We start from the raw sequence: 19407 nt of genomic DNA, 5'->3' as shown, positions 1-19407 counted from the left end.
TATATATACCCACTGATAAAGCTTGCCACATAATTTTTCAAGATATCTCTCATCTTCTGAAACCATCATGTAATCGCCATTATCTTCAAGTGCGCTATCTATTATATGTTATTAATAATGTATAACTGCATGTGTCTGCACAGGTTGCTGATGAGTGCTTGGCTCCGGACGTGCTCAGCACAGTGAAGGAGATGAAGGCGGTCAACTTCAGACGAGTGCCCAAGATGGCTGTTTATGGAATGGCTCAGCCGACATCAGAGGTTCAACAGATTCCCTCATACTATCGTCAAATGAATACAAAAGCTCACATTTAATTTGTGACAATACTGAAGCGCATATATCCTAAAAATGATCTTCAAGAATTGAAAAGGAGATTATTTGTGTGTTATGTTTCATTTTTTTTGGCTTATTAGAGATTGTAGTTGACTTACAAGGAAGTGAAAGGGTAGGAAATATAATACTACAAATAGACTATAGAAGAATGGCTCATGATGGTTTTGTGGAGACTTGTGCGCCCACCTCAGGATGCTCGAGCCTAACTTCCAGCTCCTTGCCGTCTAATCAAAATTATGCTGCGTACAGGCTACTGGAGCAGTTTTGGCCCATCTGACGGATGAGAAGAGGAAGCACAGCCATGTGTTGTGGGTCAACTTGCAGGAGGAGCTGGTGCTTGAAGGGAATGGTCAGATTTTTACACCAAGGGAGCCCTCGTGCCTGGACCAGCACATTCCTTTCCCATCATCCGACCCACAGCTAATTGAGGTGGAGTGAAAATGATGCTATTTTAGATGATCAAGAGTGCCTGGCTTACTAGCTTTACCATCAGAAACTTTAGAGTTCGGTCTAGCTTCAAACAGTTAAAGTGTAAGTGCTCTCATGTACCCTCCTGCGCTGTAGAAAGTGGAGACATCCCTGAAAGAGGAGATCCTGCGATCTCAAAAGTGGCTCGAGGTGACACTGGAGCAGGAGAAACAGATGAAGATGTTTAAGAGCTGCCTGACGGTCCAGGAGATCTTCAATCAGCACAAAAGTTCCCACCAGGGCCTCATCTACAAACGCATCCCCCTGCCAGACTGCAGTGCGCCCAGGGAGGAGGTAATGAGCACACAATATTTACTCCATTTACATGCGGTGTAGAAATAGCTTATAAAGTCCCCTCCAAAAATATTGGAACAGTATGGCAAATTACTTTGTTTTTGTTGATCACTGAAGACATTTGAGTTTAAGATCAAAAGATGAGTATGAGACAAGAGTTCAGAATTTCAGCTTTTATTTCCTGGTATTCACATCTAGATGTGTTAAACAACTTAGGACATATCACTATTTGTATTAGACCACAGCATTCTTAAATGAGTAAAAGTAATGGAACAAATAATATTAAAGTAAATAACATTGAATATTTGGTGGCATAACCCTTGCTTGCAATAACTGTTGATTTCTTTATTTGTGATGCCATTCCAGGCTTTTACCGCAGCTTCTTTCAGTTCTTGTTTGTTTCGGGGTGTTTCTCCCTTCAGTCTCCTCTTAAGGAGGTGAAATGCAGCTCAATTGGGTGAAGGTCAGGTGATTGACTTGGCCAGTCTAAAACCTTCCACTTTTTTCCCCTGATGAAGTCCTTTGTTTTGTTGGCAGTGTGCTTTGGGTCATTGTCCTGCTGCATGATAAACTTCCTCCCGATTAGTTTCAATGCATTTCTCTGCAAATTGGCCGATAAAATGTTTCTGTACACTTCTGAATTCATTCTGCTGCTACCATCATCAGTTACATCATCAATAAATATTAATGAGCCTGTTCCAGAAGCAGCCATGCACGCCCAAGCCATGACATTACCTCCATCATGCTTCACAGATGAGCTTGTACGCTTCGGATCATAAGCAGTTGCTTTCTTTCTCCACACTTTGGCATTTCCATCACTTTGGTAGAGATTAAAATTGGTCTCATCAGTCCATAAGATTGTGTTCCTGAACTTTTGTGGCTCATCTCTGTACTTATTTGCAAATTTCAATCTGGCTTTCCGATTCTTCCTGCTGATGAGTGGTTAGCATCTTGTTGTGCGGCCTCTATATTTCTGCTCTCTGAGCCTTCTTCCAACAGTGGATTGTGATACCTTCACCCCTGCACCTGTTCGACGTCTGTTGCTCAGTACACCAGTAGTTTCTTTCATTTTCAGGACATTCAGAATTGTTGTGCTTGCTATGCCCAGTGTTTGTCCAATGGCTCTGGTCGATTTTTCCTTCTTTACTCAGTTTGACAATGGCTTGCTGTTCTCCCATAGACAGCTCTCTGGTCTTCATGTTGGTTTATCCTCTTTAACAGATAATGCAGTCTTTTTATGGTTTGAACCAAGGATGAAAACTTAGACTAGTCATGCAGAGCTATTTAATGTTTGGACAATCAACTTAAAAGGCAACACCTGGGCAACAACATCTGTCAATAGTTTTGCTCACTTGAAAAATTGGTGGGTTCAAACAAAGGGTGGTATGTCCTGAGTCGTTTTAACACATCTAGATGTGAAAACCAGGAAATGGGAGCTGAAATTCATTCATACTCATCTTTTGATCTTAAAACCAAATGTCTTCAGTGAACAACAAAAACAAAGAAATTTGCCTTACCGTTCCAAAACTTTTGGAGGGGATTGTAGGTTCCTTTGATAGCTGCTAGTAAGAAAGAGAGGTGACAATGAATAAGCCTTGTGCTCCCTCTGTTGGTTAAGAAGGGTACTGTCATACTGATCTTTTTACCACACAATGATGTAATTTAATCTAAGCACTTTTTCACAACCACTCAAATACTCAATCTTTTTCTTCATTATTATTCAATCATTTTGCGTATTTCTATTAGAATGTTTGTTTAAATGTGAAGTAAAAATGTAGAATTAGTTAGAAATCAGCTTGAAGCAATTTGATTTAGCCTTATGTTAATGAATTTTATGTATTATGCATATCTGTTAACAGAAATGAGTTCAATTAAGATTCTTTGTAAAATTTAAGTAAAGTATGTGATTAATATGATACCGATATGTTGCTTTACCTTTTGATTCCTTGTGATGAGATATTATGATAAAGTTTGTGTGCGTGTCTTTGTACATTAACTGTTTTTGTGTGTGTGTTCTTGTTCTCAGGATTTTGATAGGCTGTTGGAGGCCATGAAGAGTGCCTTGGCTGAAGACTCTCACTCAGCCTTCGTTTTTAATTGCTCCAACGGCAAAGGCAGGACCACGACCGCCATGGTTGTCGCTGTTCTGACTCTCTGGCACTTTAATGTAAAATTTCTGCACATTCATTAACGCCCACAGTATTATAATACCATTTACCTAAAAAAAGATCACATGTACAATGTTTTCATCACCCAAAATAAGATTTAAAACTGGTGTCTTCCACCTGCAGGGTTTTCCAGAGTTTGGTGATGATGAGATTGTGAGTGTCCCTGATGCCAAGTACACAAAAGGAGAATTTGAGGTATGTACATTTTTTTTTTTTTTTTTTAAACCAATGCCTTATCCAAACAAAAGTTTTGTCATTTTTTAAGCAAACATATTTTCTTATTTTAGCATCTTAAATACGAAGAGTTGATGCTTTTCTTTGTCATACATGATTGGAAATATTTTTGGACTGATTGGTCAGACATTTGAAGATGCCTTCTTGAGATGTGACAGATTACACAGAACATTTTTCAAAAATTTCTGACATTTTATAAACTTAACAATTAAAGTGTTTCCCCTAGAATTTCAGTAGCAGCGTTTTCTCTAGCAGCATATATTTGGTGTGGGGTTTGTGGGTACTCTCTCAAGAAAAATTTAATGAATGAAGTTTTATGTATTTTTAATAGCTACAACTGTCCCTGATCATGTCCCCATGGTTGGGGGTAAGTCACAACATCTGAGTCCTTACATTCAATTAAATATTGTGAACAAATGTCATATACAGTCATCTTTAAACTGTGTAGGTAATTTGGTTGGTATATATAAATAGTCTCTGAGTAACTGAGAGAAATGCAATAAGCATTGCAGCCATCCCCGGTCTCCTCTACACCAGGCTTTTCTGCTCAGCTTCCAGATTGTAGTCTGAAGCACAGGGGAGATATTGGCTAGCGCTAACCCCTTCTTAATACAAACAAAACAAACTTAATACAACAAGCAACAAAGCAACTTAATACAACTGTCACTTATTACCGCTTGCTCTCATCCTCTCAACCAAATAGTCTCTACACACACACACACATTACGCACTGCCCTATTTCTTCACTACATGAGTACCTTTCATGTAGATGTCCTTTTGTGTTTTATCATGCTCACATAGTGTGCGAGCGAGTAGCTCACTGATATTAATGATAGTATGACATTTTAGCAGAAGCACTGATAATCTGCAGCACACTGATCAACATCATGGTCATTTCCCATCACAGCATCAGCACAAATACTGAGACATGATCTGCGGTTGCTCCTTTTCAGCATATTTTAGAAGATAAACAGTGTGCGTGTAGTAACTGGAGTGAATTCTAGTCTTCATCATGATTCGATTTGAAAACTTTGCCCAAACAAAGCCAGAAGCTAAAGCCTTTCTCCTCTGCTCTGAATAGTGGCAGTGAGTTAGAGCTGCTGGGCTAGTTTTCTTTAATTCAGAGTTTGTGAGAATGAATCAGTGGTTGGAACCTGCTGACCGTGGCACTGTAGACATGGACACACAGAAAGAGGCCGCACTCTGCAGACACACAATACTGCGTGCCAGTCACAGCTGCGCGGCCACCGGAGTTTCTGGGATACACAGAGCTGTCGCCACGGAAACCTTGTCCGCCTCCAATTCGGCCTCTGAAGGATGTGTGATGTTGCCATCCCCGTTGCCTTATCTGCCAAAATGTCTGTGAGGTCCAAAGCATTACATGATGGAGGGACTGATGCAGTGTTAGATCCTCTCTTTGTGTGAAATAATGTGTCATTTGTAATCCTTTGATAATCAGTGCCCAGGTGAATGAAGCATCTTAAAAAATATGCCCTAGTGGTTTCCTATAAGTGGCTATAATAAATCTTCTTTTAATAACAATGTATTAAATGGCAATGTGACAAAGGGGTTGCTTGTAGTGATGACCCTACAGAGAATTATCTCCCCTCAGCTTTACGGAGCTTTATAGTGACTTTCAGCTCATTGTTTAGCTGTCGGGCCTGCAACTGTACTGTTTTCTCTCTCACATGATTGTTTTCAGCCACAGCAGGCATCTGTTATCAGTGAAAAAGCTACCTAACACTACCTGCTCAGCACTAAACAGCAGACACACACAGTTAGCAACCAGCTGGTGAACAGCATTTAACAGCCAAAGAGCAAGATAATTCACTCAAGAGTTAGTTGACCAAAAACAGGGCTAAAAGATTGTAAATATTGGACTTACTCGGACATTAATCAGAAACTTGACTCCGAATTAATGATGACGTTGTTCCATAACTGCTGGATGTGCAAATAAGTAACTGTTTCCAAACAAGTTCACCATATCAACTTAAAAGGTGATTATATGTCAATGTTGTGTTCACAACTTGTTTCTGTTGCCCTCAAGCGGCAGAAAAGGAGTTGATCAACTTGAGCATAACTCATAAATAACTTTAAAGGTTCTGTGTGTAATATATAGGAGGATCTATTGACAGAAATGCTCATTTATCATGATCTGAACTCAAAGATCTAAGACTTTCTCTATGAACACAACAGGCCTATTTCTCTCAAATATTGTTCATAAATCTGTCAAAATCTGTGTTAGTGAGCACTTCTCCTTTGCTGAGAGAAATCTATCCACCTCACAGGTGTGGCAAATTAAGATGCTGATCAGACAGCATGGGTATTACACAGGTGTGCCTTAGGCTGGCCACAATAAAAGGCCACTCGAAAATGTGCAGTTCCATCATACAGAAAAATGCCACAGATGTCGGAAGTTTGAGTTCAGCTCATGATGAATGGGGGCAAAAACAAAAGTGGTCAGTGTAATTAACCGTAATGTTTTTATTACTTTCGAATGAGCCATTTCTATCTACATGCACCATGGACGACTTCACTACTCTGGAAATGGGACCGTCCGAGGAGCATGTGAATGCACCATGAGCCGCTGATTGCAATTTGCAACCCTCACCACTAGATGCCACTAAAACTTACACACTGAACCTTTAAATAACCCCAAGAGCTCTCAAATAAACTGCTTATTAACCCACAATAAATCCAAGGTTTAGTAAACTAGCTTGCAGCTGACTGCCACACAGTGCTGTTGTTGTCGTTGGATCGGGTCTGATAGGCAGTAGTCGTCTTTTCAACTCCGTTGAGTGTTGCACAAGGAACCATTTTCAACATTCCTCACAAGATGGAGAGTTTGCCTGGTTGTTCAAATCACTTCTCATAGTATTGGTATAATTTATTTTTCATTTTAATGGAACATTTTGGAAGGGCGTGATGATGCCACAGCCAGTATTTGCTAATTGGAAAATTCGAAGTCAGTCAGCATTTTCAATGTAGATCAAAATGAACCACCTCACACTGAAATGACTTAACTGTGAATGTATTAGGCGCAAACAACGCTTTGCCTGTAGCTTCTTCAGGTTGTCCTAGCAAATTACATCAGTAACCAATGTTGTGATAAACAGATAAATAGTACAGTGTATCTAGCTAAAGGTTTTTAGCCTTTTCTATTCAGTCAGTTGTATACAGGAGTTAGTTTTCTAATTAAGTTAATGTGATGTAGAAGGGTGTAATTCTTCTGACTCTTTGCACTTTTGTGTAATATTATAGCCATGTTTTTTGATAAATGTTCACCCGTTTAAAATGAAATAGAAACGTGATAATTAGGCATGTGACTCGATGTATTTATCACATCCTGAACGAAACTGAGGAAGGTACCTGCGAAATGCATTGTTTGCTCCTAATAAAGTCACAGTGAAGCCATTTCAGTGTGCTGTGGTTTAATTAATGTAATAAAGCTTAGAAAAATAAAAATTTGAAGATTTACAGTACCATGACAACTGGGCAACCTCCAGCTGCTGAAGAAGATTGCGTGATAAGACTGAAAGCTCCAAAACGGCTACTAAATCGACCTTTTTTGAGAAAAAATTTCAGCCTGAACCTACTCCTACTGTAGGTGCAGCATTCGTCTCATTCATTAAATAAAGCTGTGTTATTTGAGCGGCAGATGTACCAGAGTTTACATTGTTCGTTAAATTTTTGCAGTCTTCTCACAACTTTTGAAACATTCCTGAAACTTTTCACAGGAAACATACTTCTTAACGAGTGTGCTTTCTGGTGTGCAGGTTGTGATGCAGCTGGTGCGTCTGATCCCCGATGGCCACAGGATGAAGAGGGAGGTGGACATGGCCTTGGACTCTGTCAGCGAGACCATGACCCCCATGCACTATCATCTGAGAGAGATCATCATCTCCACATACAGACAGGTACAGCGCATCTCCCTGTAGTGTTCATTACCCAGTCCTTAAGACACAGGACATCCACTTTACCATAGGTCTTAAATTGGTAAATTTCACATTCTAAGTAGCAATGGAAACAATAAAGGCAGGCCATGAATTTTTAAAAAACACAAAACTAACATATGTTCCTCTTAAGAGGGTAAATCACATCATAAAAATACTGCTTACTTATGAATCCATCCTCTTTATGCTGAAACACAATCGGTGCAGTTTTGCATGAACCCCATAGATGGCGTCAAGAACTTGTTTAGATGTCTTTTAGAGCTACAGCTTGGATGCCAGAGACATGAATAAGAGAGATCCACTGCAAGAGCTGCAGAGCGTGAAAAATGATTGTGGTATAACAGAACTCATCTCTAAAATTCAATGGAATTCCTTTGGGTCTAAATGGAAAAGAGTGAGAGGAAAATAAATGATTTACTTGTGGGATTTGCAGGCTTGTCCTCTTGGAAGTTTTATTTAGTGTGCCTGCTGTGCAAAGTACAAGGGCACACTTGTGCTGTCTATGGTCCGAGTAGTATTAAATAGCATTTCGTATCAGTATCAGCTGCTTTGAGTGCCACAAGCACTAAATATCTTTTAAATCCTCTGATAAGCTGAATCTATTAGACTTCCTTTATTGAACCACAAGGAGGAATTGCAGGTTAGGAGAAACAGAGAAGGTATAAAAGTATTCAAAATATTTTTGTTGTGGAAAAAAGGATGAAAAGCAGCTACAACTCCATCTCTGAGAGGTGTTCCTGGTCATTCGGACATTCTGTATAATAAACAGGGCATAGAGAGAACAAAATTAGCTTATAGTGGGGTTAGTTTCAAAGACAAATCTGGACAAGGTCTCTCCTGATGTTGTGGCCTCTGCAGGGCCATGGCTCTGTTTTAGCCATTTGTAATGCAGACTGTAATCATTGTGCCTCTGTGCACCGTCAGCCGTTCTCGGCGCGCTGGAGGCACCCGGTCCTGTCTCCATCGTATCAATGGGCCTCATTGTCCTATGAACCTTGTCTTTCACCTATATTCTCTCTCTGTCTGTCACTTTCTGATGCCAGGCTCCAGGAAAAGGCTCGCTATCAGCTCACTTTCAAGTCAATTAGGTTAATTTGTATGATAATTGTGGAAGCAGTAACAAAAGTTTTATGCATACATTTTACACAGATTTGTATTTTAAATGTTGTGTGGTAAGAATGCGCTGACCTCGCTCTGTCCCAGAGTTTAAAAGGATGATTTTGGTTTAAAAAAATGGTTCTTATTTTTATTAGTTGTGGACATCATTCCTAACAGTATTAATTACATTGAACGCTGTGGAGTTTTTGACCACTAGTAGTGCTATGGAGCAATGTTTTAATGAGTGGGGACACAGGGGAAGCGATAATCATTCCTGTCGCCAGTTTCAGTTGCCGATGGCTGTAACACGTTGTCAGACAATCCTACAAGTTTTAAATAAAATCTTAAGTTACCCAAACTTATTTGGAAAAGAAAAACAAAGGTATAAATACTAACATTATTACTCATATTTGTGGTTAAATTTTGACATTTGACAATTTTGACTACCAAATTTCTTTTTTTCCCGCAGTTTTCCTTATTTGGCTCGTCAGGGGTCTTTTTAGAGATGTTGCTATGTTTCCAGATTTCTGCATTTAATTGGTTTTTGTATAAAAATGATGGCCAAAGCTACAGAAATAACAACCCAAATTGTAATAAACGAGAATTATCTTTTAACCCCGCTATAGCAGACCTCGGGTAGCCACTGTGTTCCCCTTTCAGTCTTTCCCTTCGTGCCTGAACCAGCAGGCCAGGTGATAAACAGTGCCAGATGTTGCTAGAAACCGGCAGGCAGCAGCAGACGAGAGAGGGGGAAGAAGAGGGGAAAAATTTCACCCCCACTCTCTCTCCCTCTTCTCGTAGCCCTCTCCCCTCCAAAGTACCCTCCTCCCCTTTGACAGTGGTTGGAAAATGTGTCTTTGATAGAGAAAGAATATATTTACACTGGGACCAGAACTGTCCGCCAGCTCCCAGAGGGGCCTGGGAAAGGGGGGAATGGAGGTGGAGGGTAGGTGGGGTTTTTGGGGGCAGGGGTGAGTTCTTCTTGAAGGGCCTGTAAATCCCTGCTGCCGACCAGGCGTGACCTCGCATTGCAGATGCATCCTCCAGCATCAGGACGAGCGTAGTTGAGAGGTTACTTCCTCTCCTCCGCTACCGCCGCCTCGTCCTGTCTCCTGCACAGGAATCAGTTTGAGGAAAAATATCGCCTCAAGCAATCTGTGCACACTGGATTTCACTTTGATATTGGAGCTTTGTGTATTTACAGGTGTGTTATATTTAGCATGACACACAGGCTGAATTTTTTAGATACTAAAAATTATTTGGAGGTGAGCATGGAGTCTCTGCAAAACATCAAAACAAATTTCTGATATAAAATGAAAAAAATAAATAAAATAATATATATATAGATATATATATATATATATATATATAGATAGATATTTTTTTTTTTTTTTTTTTTTTTTTTCAGCTGATCTCTTCACCCCTCTGATTGTTTGTTTTCCCACTCTTTCAGCTTTATATAACTTATATACATCATAATTTCTTATCAGGATATCCCACATTTCCACAAATTATATTTATATATTAGGTTTCTGTCAGCCCAGTGTTGCCACCAGGCCAGGGATTGTGTAGCCTTGTGCTCGTTATATCGCTGGCTTCTACACAGTCCATCAAAAGCATAGTAAAAGCAAATAGAGCGGTGCTGCATAAATGGAGATTGTCAAATCTGACAATCTGAGAAACCTAACTCTTAATCTTTTTTGTTGGGTGAGAGTTTCACTTTATTTTTTTTAAATTGAAATCTTTTTCACCTAAGGTGGTGAGAAAACTGAAACTTACACAGCAAGAGTGAATGAGCGGCAAACATGCTGTGTGTGTGTGTGTGTGTGTGTGTGTGTGTGTGTCCAAAGAAAGGCCCTCATGGTTTGGACGGGGCTGTGGAAAAATATTTTCAGAAAGAGGAGAATGCTGCGAGCAGGTTTTCTTGAGGAAAGGTAGTGGATGTCTTTAGGAGAGAAAAGCGGGGGAGGAACTTGGGCCAAGCGCTCTGTTTGTTGGGGACCACCACAGCACTGACAGCCACATTAAGTTGACTAGGAAAGAAAAGCATGGGATTAGAAAGAAAAAAGAAGGTGAATATGAGGGAGAAAAAGTGGTAAGGTGGGAAAGCCAGAGGCACTCGCACTGTAAGGTTAATGAACCACAGTGTCCACTTTGGAACTAACATTTTGCAGCTTTTCACTTTAATCTCAGCTATCTTTGATACTCTTTAGCTGAAGGGTCTTCGTGTTAACAATTATCTTCTCAATTAGGATGACCACTTAACACAAGTGGGCCAATTGCAAGGTGGAGTTGGTGATGGCCAAAGGAAATATTGGCAGGAAAGTGAGCCCACCTGAAAAGACAGGTTCTTCTTCTCCTTGCCTGAAGTGTGCATTTACGCCTGACTCCTGAAAAGGGCCTCTTATTTAGATCCAACACAAGGTGGGAGGGAGGAAAGTGGGAGAGCCAGAGGTTGTTGTTTTTATTCATAATTTCCAGCCTCTCACATGCCAATGCCAATACCAGAGTTTGCTGTGGCTCTCTACAAAATGACTTATTTTGACTGAATCCCATCTGAGCAGGTGCAACCAGATGAGGTATTTGGACATGGATAACACCGTCTCTCTGTGTACCATTAGTCCAGAGAGTAGGGAAGTTGTGATGCAGTTGTATATATGTGTGTGGCAGTACACATAGAGGTAAATAAAACACCTCTGGGGACTTCCTGGAGGGGTTTAGTGAGCCCGGAGGCTGTAGGCAGCTGTTTCCACAGCTGTATTGCTTCAAATGATACACCAAGTAAGGGTTTAATATGCTCACTAATGTCTGACATGATGTGATCCAGTAAAGGGATGTTGAATTAATTTGTAACCATGACAACCTTTTCTGTAATTGATGACTTAAGTGTCTTGTTTAGAAACTGTAAAGAGTAGATTTGCAGCAGATACCATAGATAAGGTAAAGAAAATCTGCATGTGAATAGACCATGGGAGGTTTGCTACTCTCTGTCAATGGGCCAATCACGTTCCCTTTATATTATGTTTTTTATATCCATAAGTCTTGTGGCAGTGTATATTTTTGTTCGAGCCATACACTGCATCAGTAAAGAAGAAGAACTAATCAGTGAAATCACCTGGTGCAACTGTGTCGTCAAAACAAAATACACAAATACACTCTGATTTCAGGGTGAGCGTTTCAAAAACCCCAAATTATAATCATCTTCAGACTGCTTTTTCTACCACCATGGCTGCATTCAAAGTTTAAGTGCTTACTCACTTTATCACTACGAGTTTTTTACACCCAGAACCGATATGCTCTGCAGCAGCCGAGGTGAAGTGATTGCAGCTGATTAGTTACAGACTTTCCATATTGGTGATTTTGTCATAACCTGAAACCATAAGTAGAACAGTATATTATTAATGTACCATATATAATTACACTTAGCTTCCAGTTTAATATACCTACCTAAAACAGCACCACATCAATTTTAATTCACACTTGTACTAGTATGAATACTAGTACTTCTTTCAAACAAAATTGAACAATGAAGATAGTTTTTCTTTCAGGGTTATATTAGACTGCATTAGCTTTAGCTAGGTGTGCTTACTACATTGGAAACTGAGTTAGTTATCAGAGAAATGTGCATGAAAGATCCACAAGCATTTGTAGCTACAGTTTTACTTAGTCTCATATGACAAGTTGCGTCTGGTGGCTAATGCTAGCTCTTGTTAGCAAGCTTAAGTTATATGTTACTGTATAAAAGGCCATACTGATTGACCTTTCTACTGGTGCTACTTTAAACTAGGTTTTATCATTTACTGTTCTCTCTTAATTGATTCTTGTGGTTATAGATTTTAAGCAACAGTAACAGTTGCCTCAGTTGTGACTTTTGCTCAACAGCAGTGACTGTGACTACAAGTGACTATGGTATAATAATTAAGTTAAACTACTGTTTTTTTTTTTTAGCAAGCTAAAGCTAAGCTATTGTAACAGCAATGTAGAAGAGCAGAGAAAAGTCAGTGAACAGACGTTAGCTAAGGTTAGCTAGCATTAGCCCCCATAAGCTACTGGTCGTACCTTACCAAGTAAGGTGTGTCAGACTCGCACTGTGTTGTTTACAGTGGATTTATTGCTCAGGAAGATGATATTTTTATGTGTAAGAAGAAGTATTTATTCACTTTCTCTTTTTTTTTTTTTTAATATTGTGTTTTAAAAGTCCAGTTTGAAACCCAATCTTAAAGGTGATAAAAGTCAATGAAAAAAACGCAGCATTGAGGATGTAAGACGTTCTAAGATATTTTACTTAAGTAATACCTCAATATAAAAATACTCCGTTGCAAGTAAAAGTCATGCCTTCATAATAGAAGTACATATTATTAACAAAAAATGTTTGAAGAATCAAAAGTAAAGGTAGTAGTAACAACTTGCCCCTCTCGGTGTTACTAACATAATTTTATTTCTGGTTCATTATTATTGATACATTCTTAATGAGTAGGGCCTATAAGAGGCTAATCTGTTTTTGCATTGGTGATGCTGCAGCCACTGTCAAAGGGCTCTGCAGTTATCATAATATTGTGTGTTTATTTCACACTTTCTCTGCGTGCGATCAAGCTTGCATGCTCTGCCTCACTCTCTACATGCTGACCACTGTAGAAATCGTTATGCTTTACCCCTAGTCTGTCCCCATTTACCCTGAATAACTGAACTGCCCTGGCCTGCCCTTTGCACTGACCTCCCTCATGTCCCCCTCGAAACCACTGGTCCCAGGACGGCGTGTCATTTTGAGCACTGCATGGAAGGGTTGCCATTTCCTGCCCCACACACACAAATTCTGTCGTTGCCCGAGGCCCACATACCAGGAATAACCACCTCCACTTCCGCTGCAGACCTCCTCTGTCAGGCCGGTCAGGACAGGAAATACACGCAAAAAAATTATATTTAATTATTTAGTCAACATTGTAACGGGAAACTAGCAGGCTAATTCCTTAAATATAGCATATTGATTTGAGCCTATTCTACTTAGCACTTAACGTGCCAATGTAGCAGCAAAGCCCACTGTATATCGCTTCAATCATTCAACTAGTAACCGTATCTTTTTTATAGGCACAATTTATTTATTCTGTCAAAATATGACGTTACCTCCGTCCAAACAGATCGCCACATCCATTCACAGAAAAACATCATCGTTGATTAAGAGTGTAACTTAGCCTCTCTTCCAGTCATCTTAAAAGAAACTGACACACACCCGTCTCATTCATAATTTACCTTTGAAGAGTAATATACTATGGTATTTTACTGCTGTCAGCTGAATTTAATAGGAAGAACGGACAACTGTGGAAACTGGACTACAATTTGAGCTTCGTGGGAGTCTGTAGTATAACAGATGTTACCGGCGGGGTTTAATGAATAAATAAAAGAAGCCTGGACAGAGACTTTTTTGCTCATTACGTGGTCAACACTTTCTCTCACACACAACAGCCCACTACTTGCCCCAGATGTGTGTAATACTGCAACAAAGTTCAAGTTTTAAAAGCCTGAAACAAACCAACAAAGACTACTGCTCAAGGAGAGACCGCAAATCCGCGCTTTATGGTATCATTCATGCGGTGCACAGCATAGTTCGTTTGGAAAATGTGTTTGTGTTTATCTTATTAATATATTGTACATTTGTCATTAAAAATAATGGTTGTTGGTACATGAATTACTGACCCCCACAGATGCATGATTAAGAGCTCAGACCGTAACTTGAACCCTGCTGGACTATGTGGACTGTCAAACATGCAACATGTATACCTGTATCGATAATTTTGTAAATATCCACTTTTTAAAAATTAATGCAGACTATAGCCTACTGTAATAATACTTTTACTTTATTCACTGTACACACACAGATTACACAGTTAGAAAAGGAGTTGGCAGTAGTGACTGATTTGCATTATCCAAAACATTTTTAAAAAGTCTGAATGCATGGGTCTTGGCATGTTGTATCAATATATCTACCACTATGAATATTTGTACATCTAAATCACGCAAATTAGGATATGCTACAGTGGCTGCATTGAGGAGTAGTATATTTATGTGGATAACCGCTTAAATAACCGTGTATGATAAACATCTCACTGCTCCAAAACAGCTGATTCAAACTATCAACTCGTTATGAATCCTGAAGCTGCTTCAATCAGCTGGAAAGGGTACCCCAGGAAAGGGTTGGGAAACACTGTCGTAGTTCATAAACTTCAATTCAACTAAGATCAATTCATATAGCCAGCAAAGTCTTTGTACACTGTTTAACGTTAAGTGTGAAAAGCTACACCGAACGGTCTAAACGATACAGATTTTTATTTGATCTTTTTTTGGACAAATAACTAACCAGAGCATCGTCAGCATGTTAAGAGCTAGCTTGTAGCTACACAGCAGTAGTTATTGACGGTGAACATATACCAAGAGCAATGCATTCAGACAAATTATTTCACCAGGAAATGGGCCAGCTTTTTCTGTCTAAGCTTTCACACTAGCTAGCTTCTGGCACTGAACAAATACCCACAAGAATACAATACCATTGGTGAAGGGACTTAAATGCCAACCATGTGGAATATGCAGAAGTCATGACTAGGTTGAGCTGCTCCAAGAATTGCACTTTTACTATACCCCAGTGGGGAAGCTGTGTTTCATATGTGAGGACAGTTGAGGAACAGATGAATCCTGTGTTAACAACGCCATAACTCCTCCCAGTGTGCCAACAATTCACATATTGCCACACACATCGGCAAGGAATATTCAGTCACACTATCTCCCCGCACGTTCACCAAATGCATGGATGCAGCTCTGGCTCCGTTGAGGCTCCAGGGCATCCGCATACTGAACTACATCGATGACTGGCTCGTCCTGGCCCAGTCTCGAGAGTTAGCGGTTCGGCATCGAGATGTCGTCCTTGCCCACCTTCAGCGTTTGGGGCTGCGGCTCAACGCAAAGAAGAGCGTGCTGACACCCGCCCAACGGACTGGACGACCGCTTCGCGAGACGCTCCTGGGAGGAGCATCATTTCTCTTGGCACATAAATTGCCTGGAAATGTTGGCGGTTTTCAGAGCTCTGAGGAGTTTTCTGCCCGCTCTCCGCAGTCGCCACGTCCTTGTCAGGACCGACAATACGGCGGTGGTGGCCTATTTGAATCACCAGGGGGGTCTGTGCTCGCGCCCATTATGCAAACTGGCACATCGGATCCTCCTGTGGTCCCAGGAGAGACTGCTGTCCCTCAGAGCGATGTACATCCCTGGGACCCAGAATCAAGGAGCAGACCTGCTGTCGAGACAGGGGTTGAGGCCCGGGGAATGGAGACTCCACCCCGAGGTGGTGGAGTTATTATGCGAAGAGTTCGGCCCATAGACGTGGACTTGTTTGCGTCCCGAGAGACGGCACACTGTCCCCTGTGGTTCTCCCTATCACCCCCAGCCCCGCTAGGGCTGGATGCCATGGTACAGACGTGGCCGAGGCCGTGTCTGTATGCGTTTCCCCCAGTCGCTCTGCTCCCGGGGTTCTGGAGCGAGTCCGCCTACTACTAGTAGCCCTGTTTTGGCCGGCATGAGTGTGGTTCTCGGATTTAATATCGCCCCTCGAGGGCCCGCCCTGGCAGGTCCCTCTGAGGAGAGACAGGAGCAGTCGAAACGCTGCTCAGCTCCAGAGCCCCGTCCACGAGAAGGATGTATGGCCTAAAGTGGAATGTGTTCACCACCTGGTGCAGAGAACGGGCGGTGGACCCAGTTACCTGCTCGGTAATTGTGATACTGGAGTTCCTCCAGCACCGTTTCTCCGCTGGCCTCTCCCCGTCCACGCTCAAAGTATATGTGGCTGCCATTGCAGCATTCCACGCCCCTCTGAGTGATGGGCCCTTGGGGAGGCTTCCGCTGGTCGTGCGCTTCCTCCGTGGAGCCCGGAGGATGAGACCCGTGACTCGTTCCAGGGTTCCCACCTGGGACTTGGCAGTGGTTCTCGAAGCGCTGGCTGAGGCCCCCTTCGAACCCCTGGAGTCGGCTGAGGCCAAGCACCTGACCCTTAAAATGACCTTTCTCCTCGCTATCACCTCTCTGAGGAGGGTGGGGGATCTCCATGCACTGTCGGTGTCTCCCCGATGCCTGGAGTTTGCCCTGGGGAGGGTCAGGGCCATCCTGCACCCTTGTCCAGGTTATGTCCCTAAGGTCCCGGCCAGACTGGCAGGGTCCACGGTGCTGCAGGCGTTTCATCCCCCACCTCATGTAACCACTGACACTGCGTTGGTCCACCACACCTCACCCCGCCTGGAGTGCCTTGCTTCATAGAAAGGGCTAATGTGTCTTATGTGCCGGCGTGCTTATATACCCCCTCCGGTTACGCCGTCACACACTACCGTTCTAGTAACACCAATAGGATTGGAGTAGTTTCATTCATAGTTCAGCCCTGCCACGCCCAGGGGTGAGACAGCTCACAATACGACACAATGTGGCTTCTTTCTGCATTCTCTCATTCTTGAAAGTAATCATTATTATGAAACTAATTTGATATGTGTTGACATTTAAAGCCTAGTGAAGATACATTGCATAAGTTATTTGTGAGTACAAAGTAGGTTCATGGCCTAATGCATTCCACAGATTGACAGGGACAGGTGCTCTGGTGGTGAAATTCTTGTGTTGCCGTTTCTGTGTCTCACCATTTGACTGGCATTTTTAGAGATCTCAATGAGGATAGAAAACATTTTAATTAGTTCGATCGACATGGAAAACGTGAAATTACCTGCTTCCGTTAACGCAGCTGTTCATCTTCTGTGTTGAGTGCAAATGTTGAAGGGGATGGATATGTCATTACTGATTGGTAGGGCAAAACAATCCCTTCACCCAAGCAGAAGATGGCAAACATAAACTTGATGTTAGACTGAATGGTATGTGGCAGTTCAGTCTGATTATCAGGCTAGTGCCACATGTCAGGACATGTTGTTGCTTGAATTGGCTAAAATGAATGTGAAAGATGTCACTTGTAGTTGTTGATTCTCAATGAATTATCACCCACTTCTGCTTTATGGAACTTAATAATAATTTTCAGCTCATTGTTGGGGGTTCCCATATCAACTTTATAAAGTGAGAAAACAGTGTATCAGTGTTGTGTAACCGCTTGTTTTCACTGCCCCCAAGTTGCCAGAAAACCAGGTATAGCAGATTCAAATAAAAATTATTATCCTCTCTCAGCTCTATATTGTCTTAAGCTGCACTTTGCCTGCCTCAGGTATACTAAACTCAGCTATGCTTTGAGCATATCATACGGACATCCTGCGCCAACCTTGTTTTGCTAATGTGTTAACATTAACATGTCAATTTACCCACTGTTAGGATGTTAAGATGCATGTTAACAGATGAAGCTTGGTAGAAAATTGATGTATGTTATGTAATGTATCACTTTTTAGCACTCGTGCAAGCAGTGGTAACATGTTAACATTTAGCATGTGATGTTTTGCGTGGTAACCTCTTCATTTTGGAATTTTATGTTTTTTTATGTTTTCCTGTTCATGGCACTAAGTGAAATCATCAAATTATTAAGGTGTCATCCACTGGGATTCATGAATGTCTGTACCACATTTCAAGGGAATAAAGCCGTAGTTATTTCAAAATTCCCCCCCTGGAGCAAAGTGTTTGACCACGCTTTAGTGTGGCTAACAAACAACATGTTCTTCACAGCAGCTTTGTGGCTCCCTCACAAGAAAAGTCAACCATCAATACATTTACTTTTTATTAAGCTCCGACATCAATACAAAACATCATTTGTGGCCAAGAGTACAAATTTGATTAGAAGAACTCCAGTGGGTTTTGAAATATTGAATGTCTGATTTGTTGTAGCTCGCAGACATGCCATTTTTAATGCCCCAGTGTTGGGTTTGCATACACACAATATTTTGATAGTTCGGTAAATGATTGATTCACAGTGGGAGTCATCATGTGCTCAGCTGTTAGGCATGTGCACGTACAGAATTTACCAAAATGCATGTGTTTACTGTGGGCAGATATTCCAGTCTCTGCGTAGGCTAAGTTGATGAGCCCTGTCTCCTCCTGTGGCTTTGTAATCTCTGCTCTCCAGACGTGTGATGTATTTCTGCTTGTCTTTTTGTCTGAGAAATTTGTCTCTTCTAGTCACCGCCTATTGACCATTTATTTTACATTACATTCCTTCTTTAGTTCCCCATGTTTTTGGTTATTTCTGAGGCTTATTTTTTGTGTTAGATACTATTTGTTTGATTGATGACTAGATGTGTTAACTATTCCATATAGATATGAAAGGCATGTTAAATGTATATTATGTTTGAGATAATAACCCACAAGATTTTGCTTGTGGTGTCATGAGAAAGTTTCTGAACTTTTCACATACATTTTCAGGCCCTTTTGCTAGATGGAGAGACTGGCTGATGGCAGCTCTGCATATACAGTATGTGCATTGACACAGTTTGCCCCTAATATCCATCTTAACCTCAACTACAGTGATTTAATCAGCGTAGTGTGGCTAACAGACTGGAAAAAGACAGACAGAGGATTGGAATCTGTAGAAACCATTACATAAAGGCATCTCCGTCCCCTCCTCTCGCTGGCTACATGGCTTCTCTGCTCCTTTAAAAAAGGAGTTTTGGGCACCATCTTGATCCATAAAGCTCAGTTCTACAGCTTGAAGCCAGATGATATATAACTTAGATTGCTTTGCTACTGGCCAACATGGCAGGCGGCAGACCGGAAGGGTTGATGGTCGGGTTTTCAGAAAAAGGGCAGTGCACAACAACAAAAACAACAAGCTGGTTAGGTTCAGGCAACCGGGAGAAATATATATGAAAAACGCATTCCAGCAGCTGGGGGGGGGGGGGGGGGGACAA

At 41.3% G+C, this 19407-nt stretch overlaps 1 protein-coding gene across 10 annotated transcripts in view; it reads left to right on the top strand.

Annotated features, from left to right (window-relative positions):
- pald1a (phosphatase domain containing paladin 1a) overlaps positions 1-19407 on the top strand; it is a 61136-nt gene that overhangs the window by 18216 nt on the left and 23513 nt on the right. For 9 of the 10 annotated variants that reach the window (XM_046068990.1, XM_046068999.1, XM_046068997.1 and 6 more), the window contains 6 exons: positions 144-260; positions 583-762; positions 898-1095; positions 3122-3262; positions 3387-3458; positions 7274-7414. In XM_046068990.1, coding sequence (XP_045924946.1) covers positions 144-260; positions 583-762; positions 898-1095; positions 3122-3262; positions 3387-3458; positions 7274-7414 — 849 coding nt within the window. The remainder of the gene's footprint in view (positions 1-143; positions 261-582; positions 763-897; positions 1096-3121; positions 3263-3386; positions 3459-7273; positions 7415-19407) is intronic. The other variant, XM_046068995.1, reaches the window with a different exon arrangement.

Source organism: Micropterus dolomieu, linkage group LG14, assembly GCF_021292245.1.
Source record: "Micropterus dolomieu isolate WLL.071019.BEF.003 ecotype Adirondacks linkage group LG14, ASM2129224v1, whole genome shotgun sequence".
NCBI classification, from domain to species: domain Eukaryota; kingdom Metazoa; phylum Chordata; class Actinopteri; order Centrarchiformes; family Centrarchidae; genus Micropterus; species Micropterus dolomieu.
Note: the sequence above shows the minus strand (reverse complement) of the source record. Positions and strands in the feature narration are given on the sequence as shown.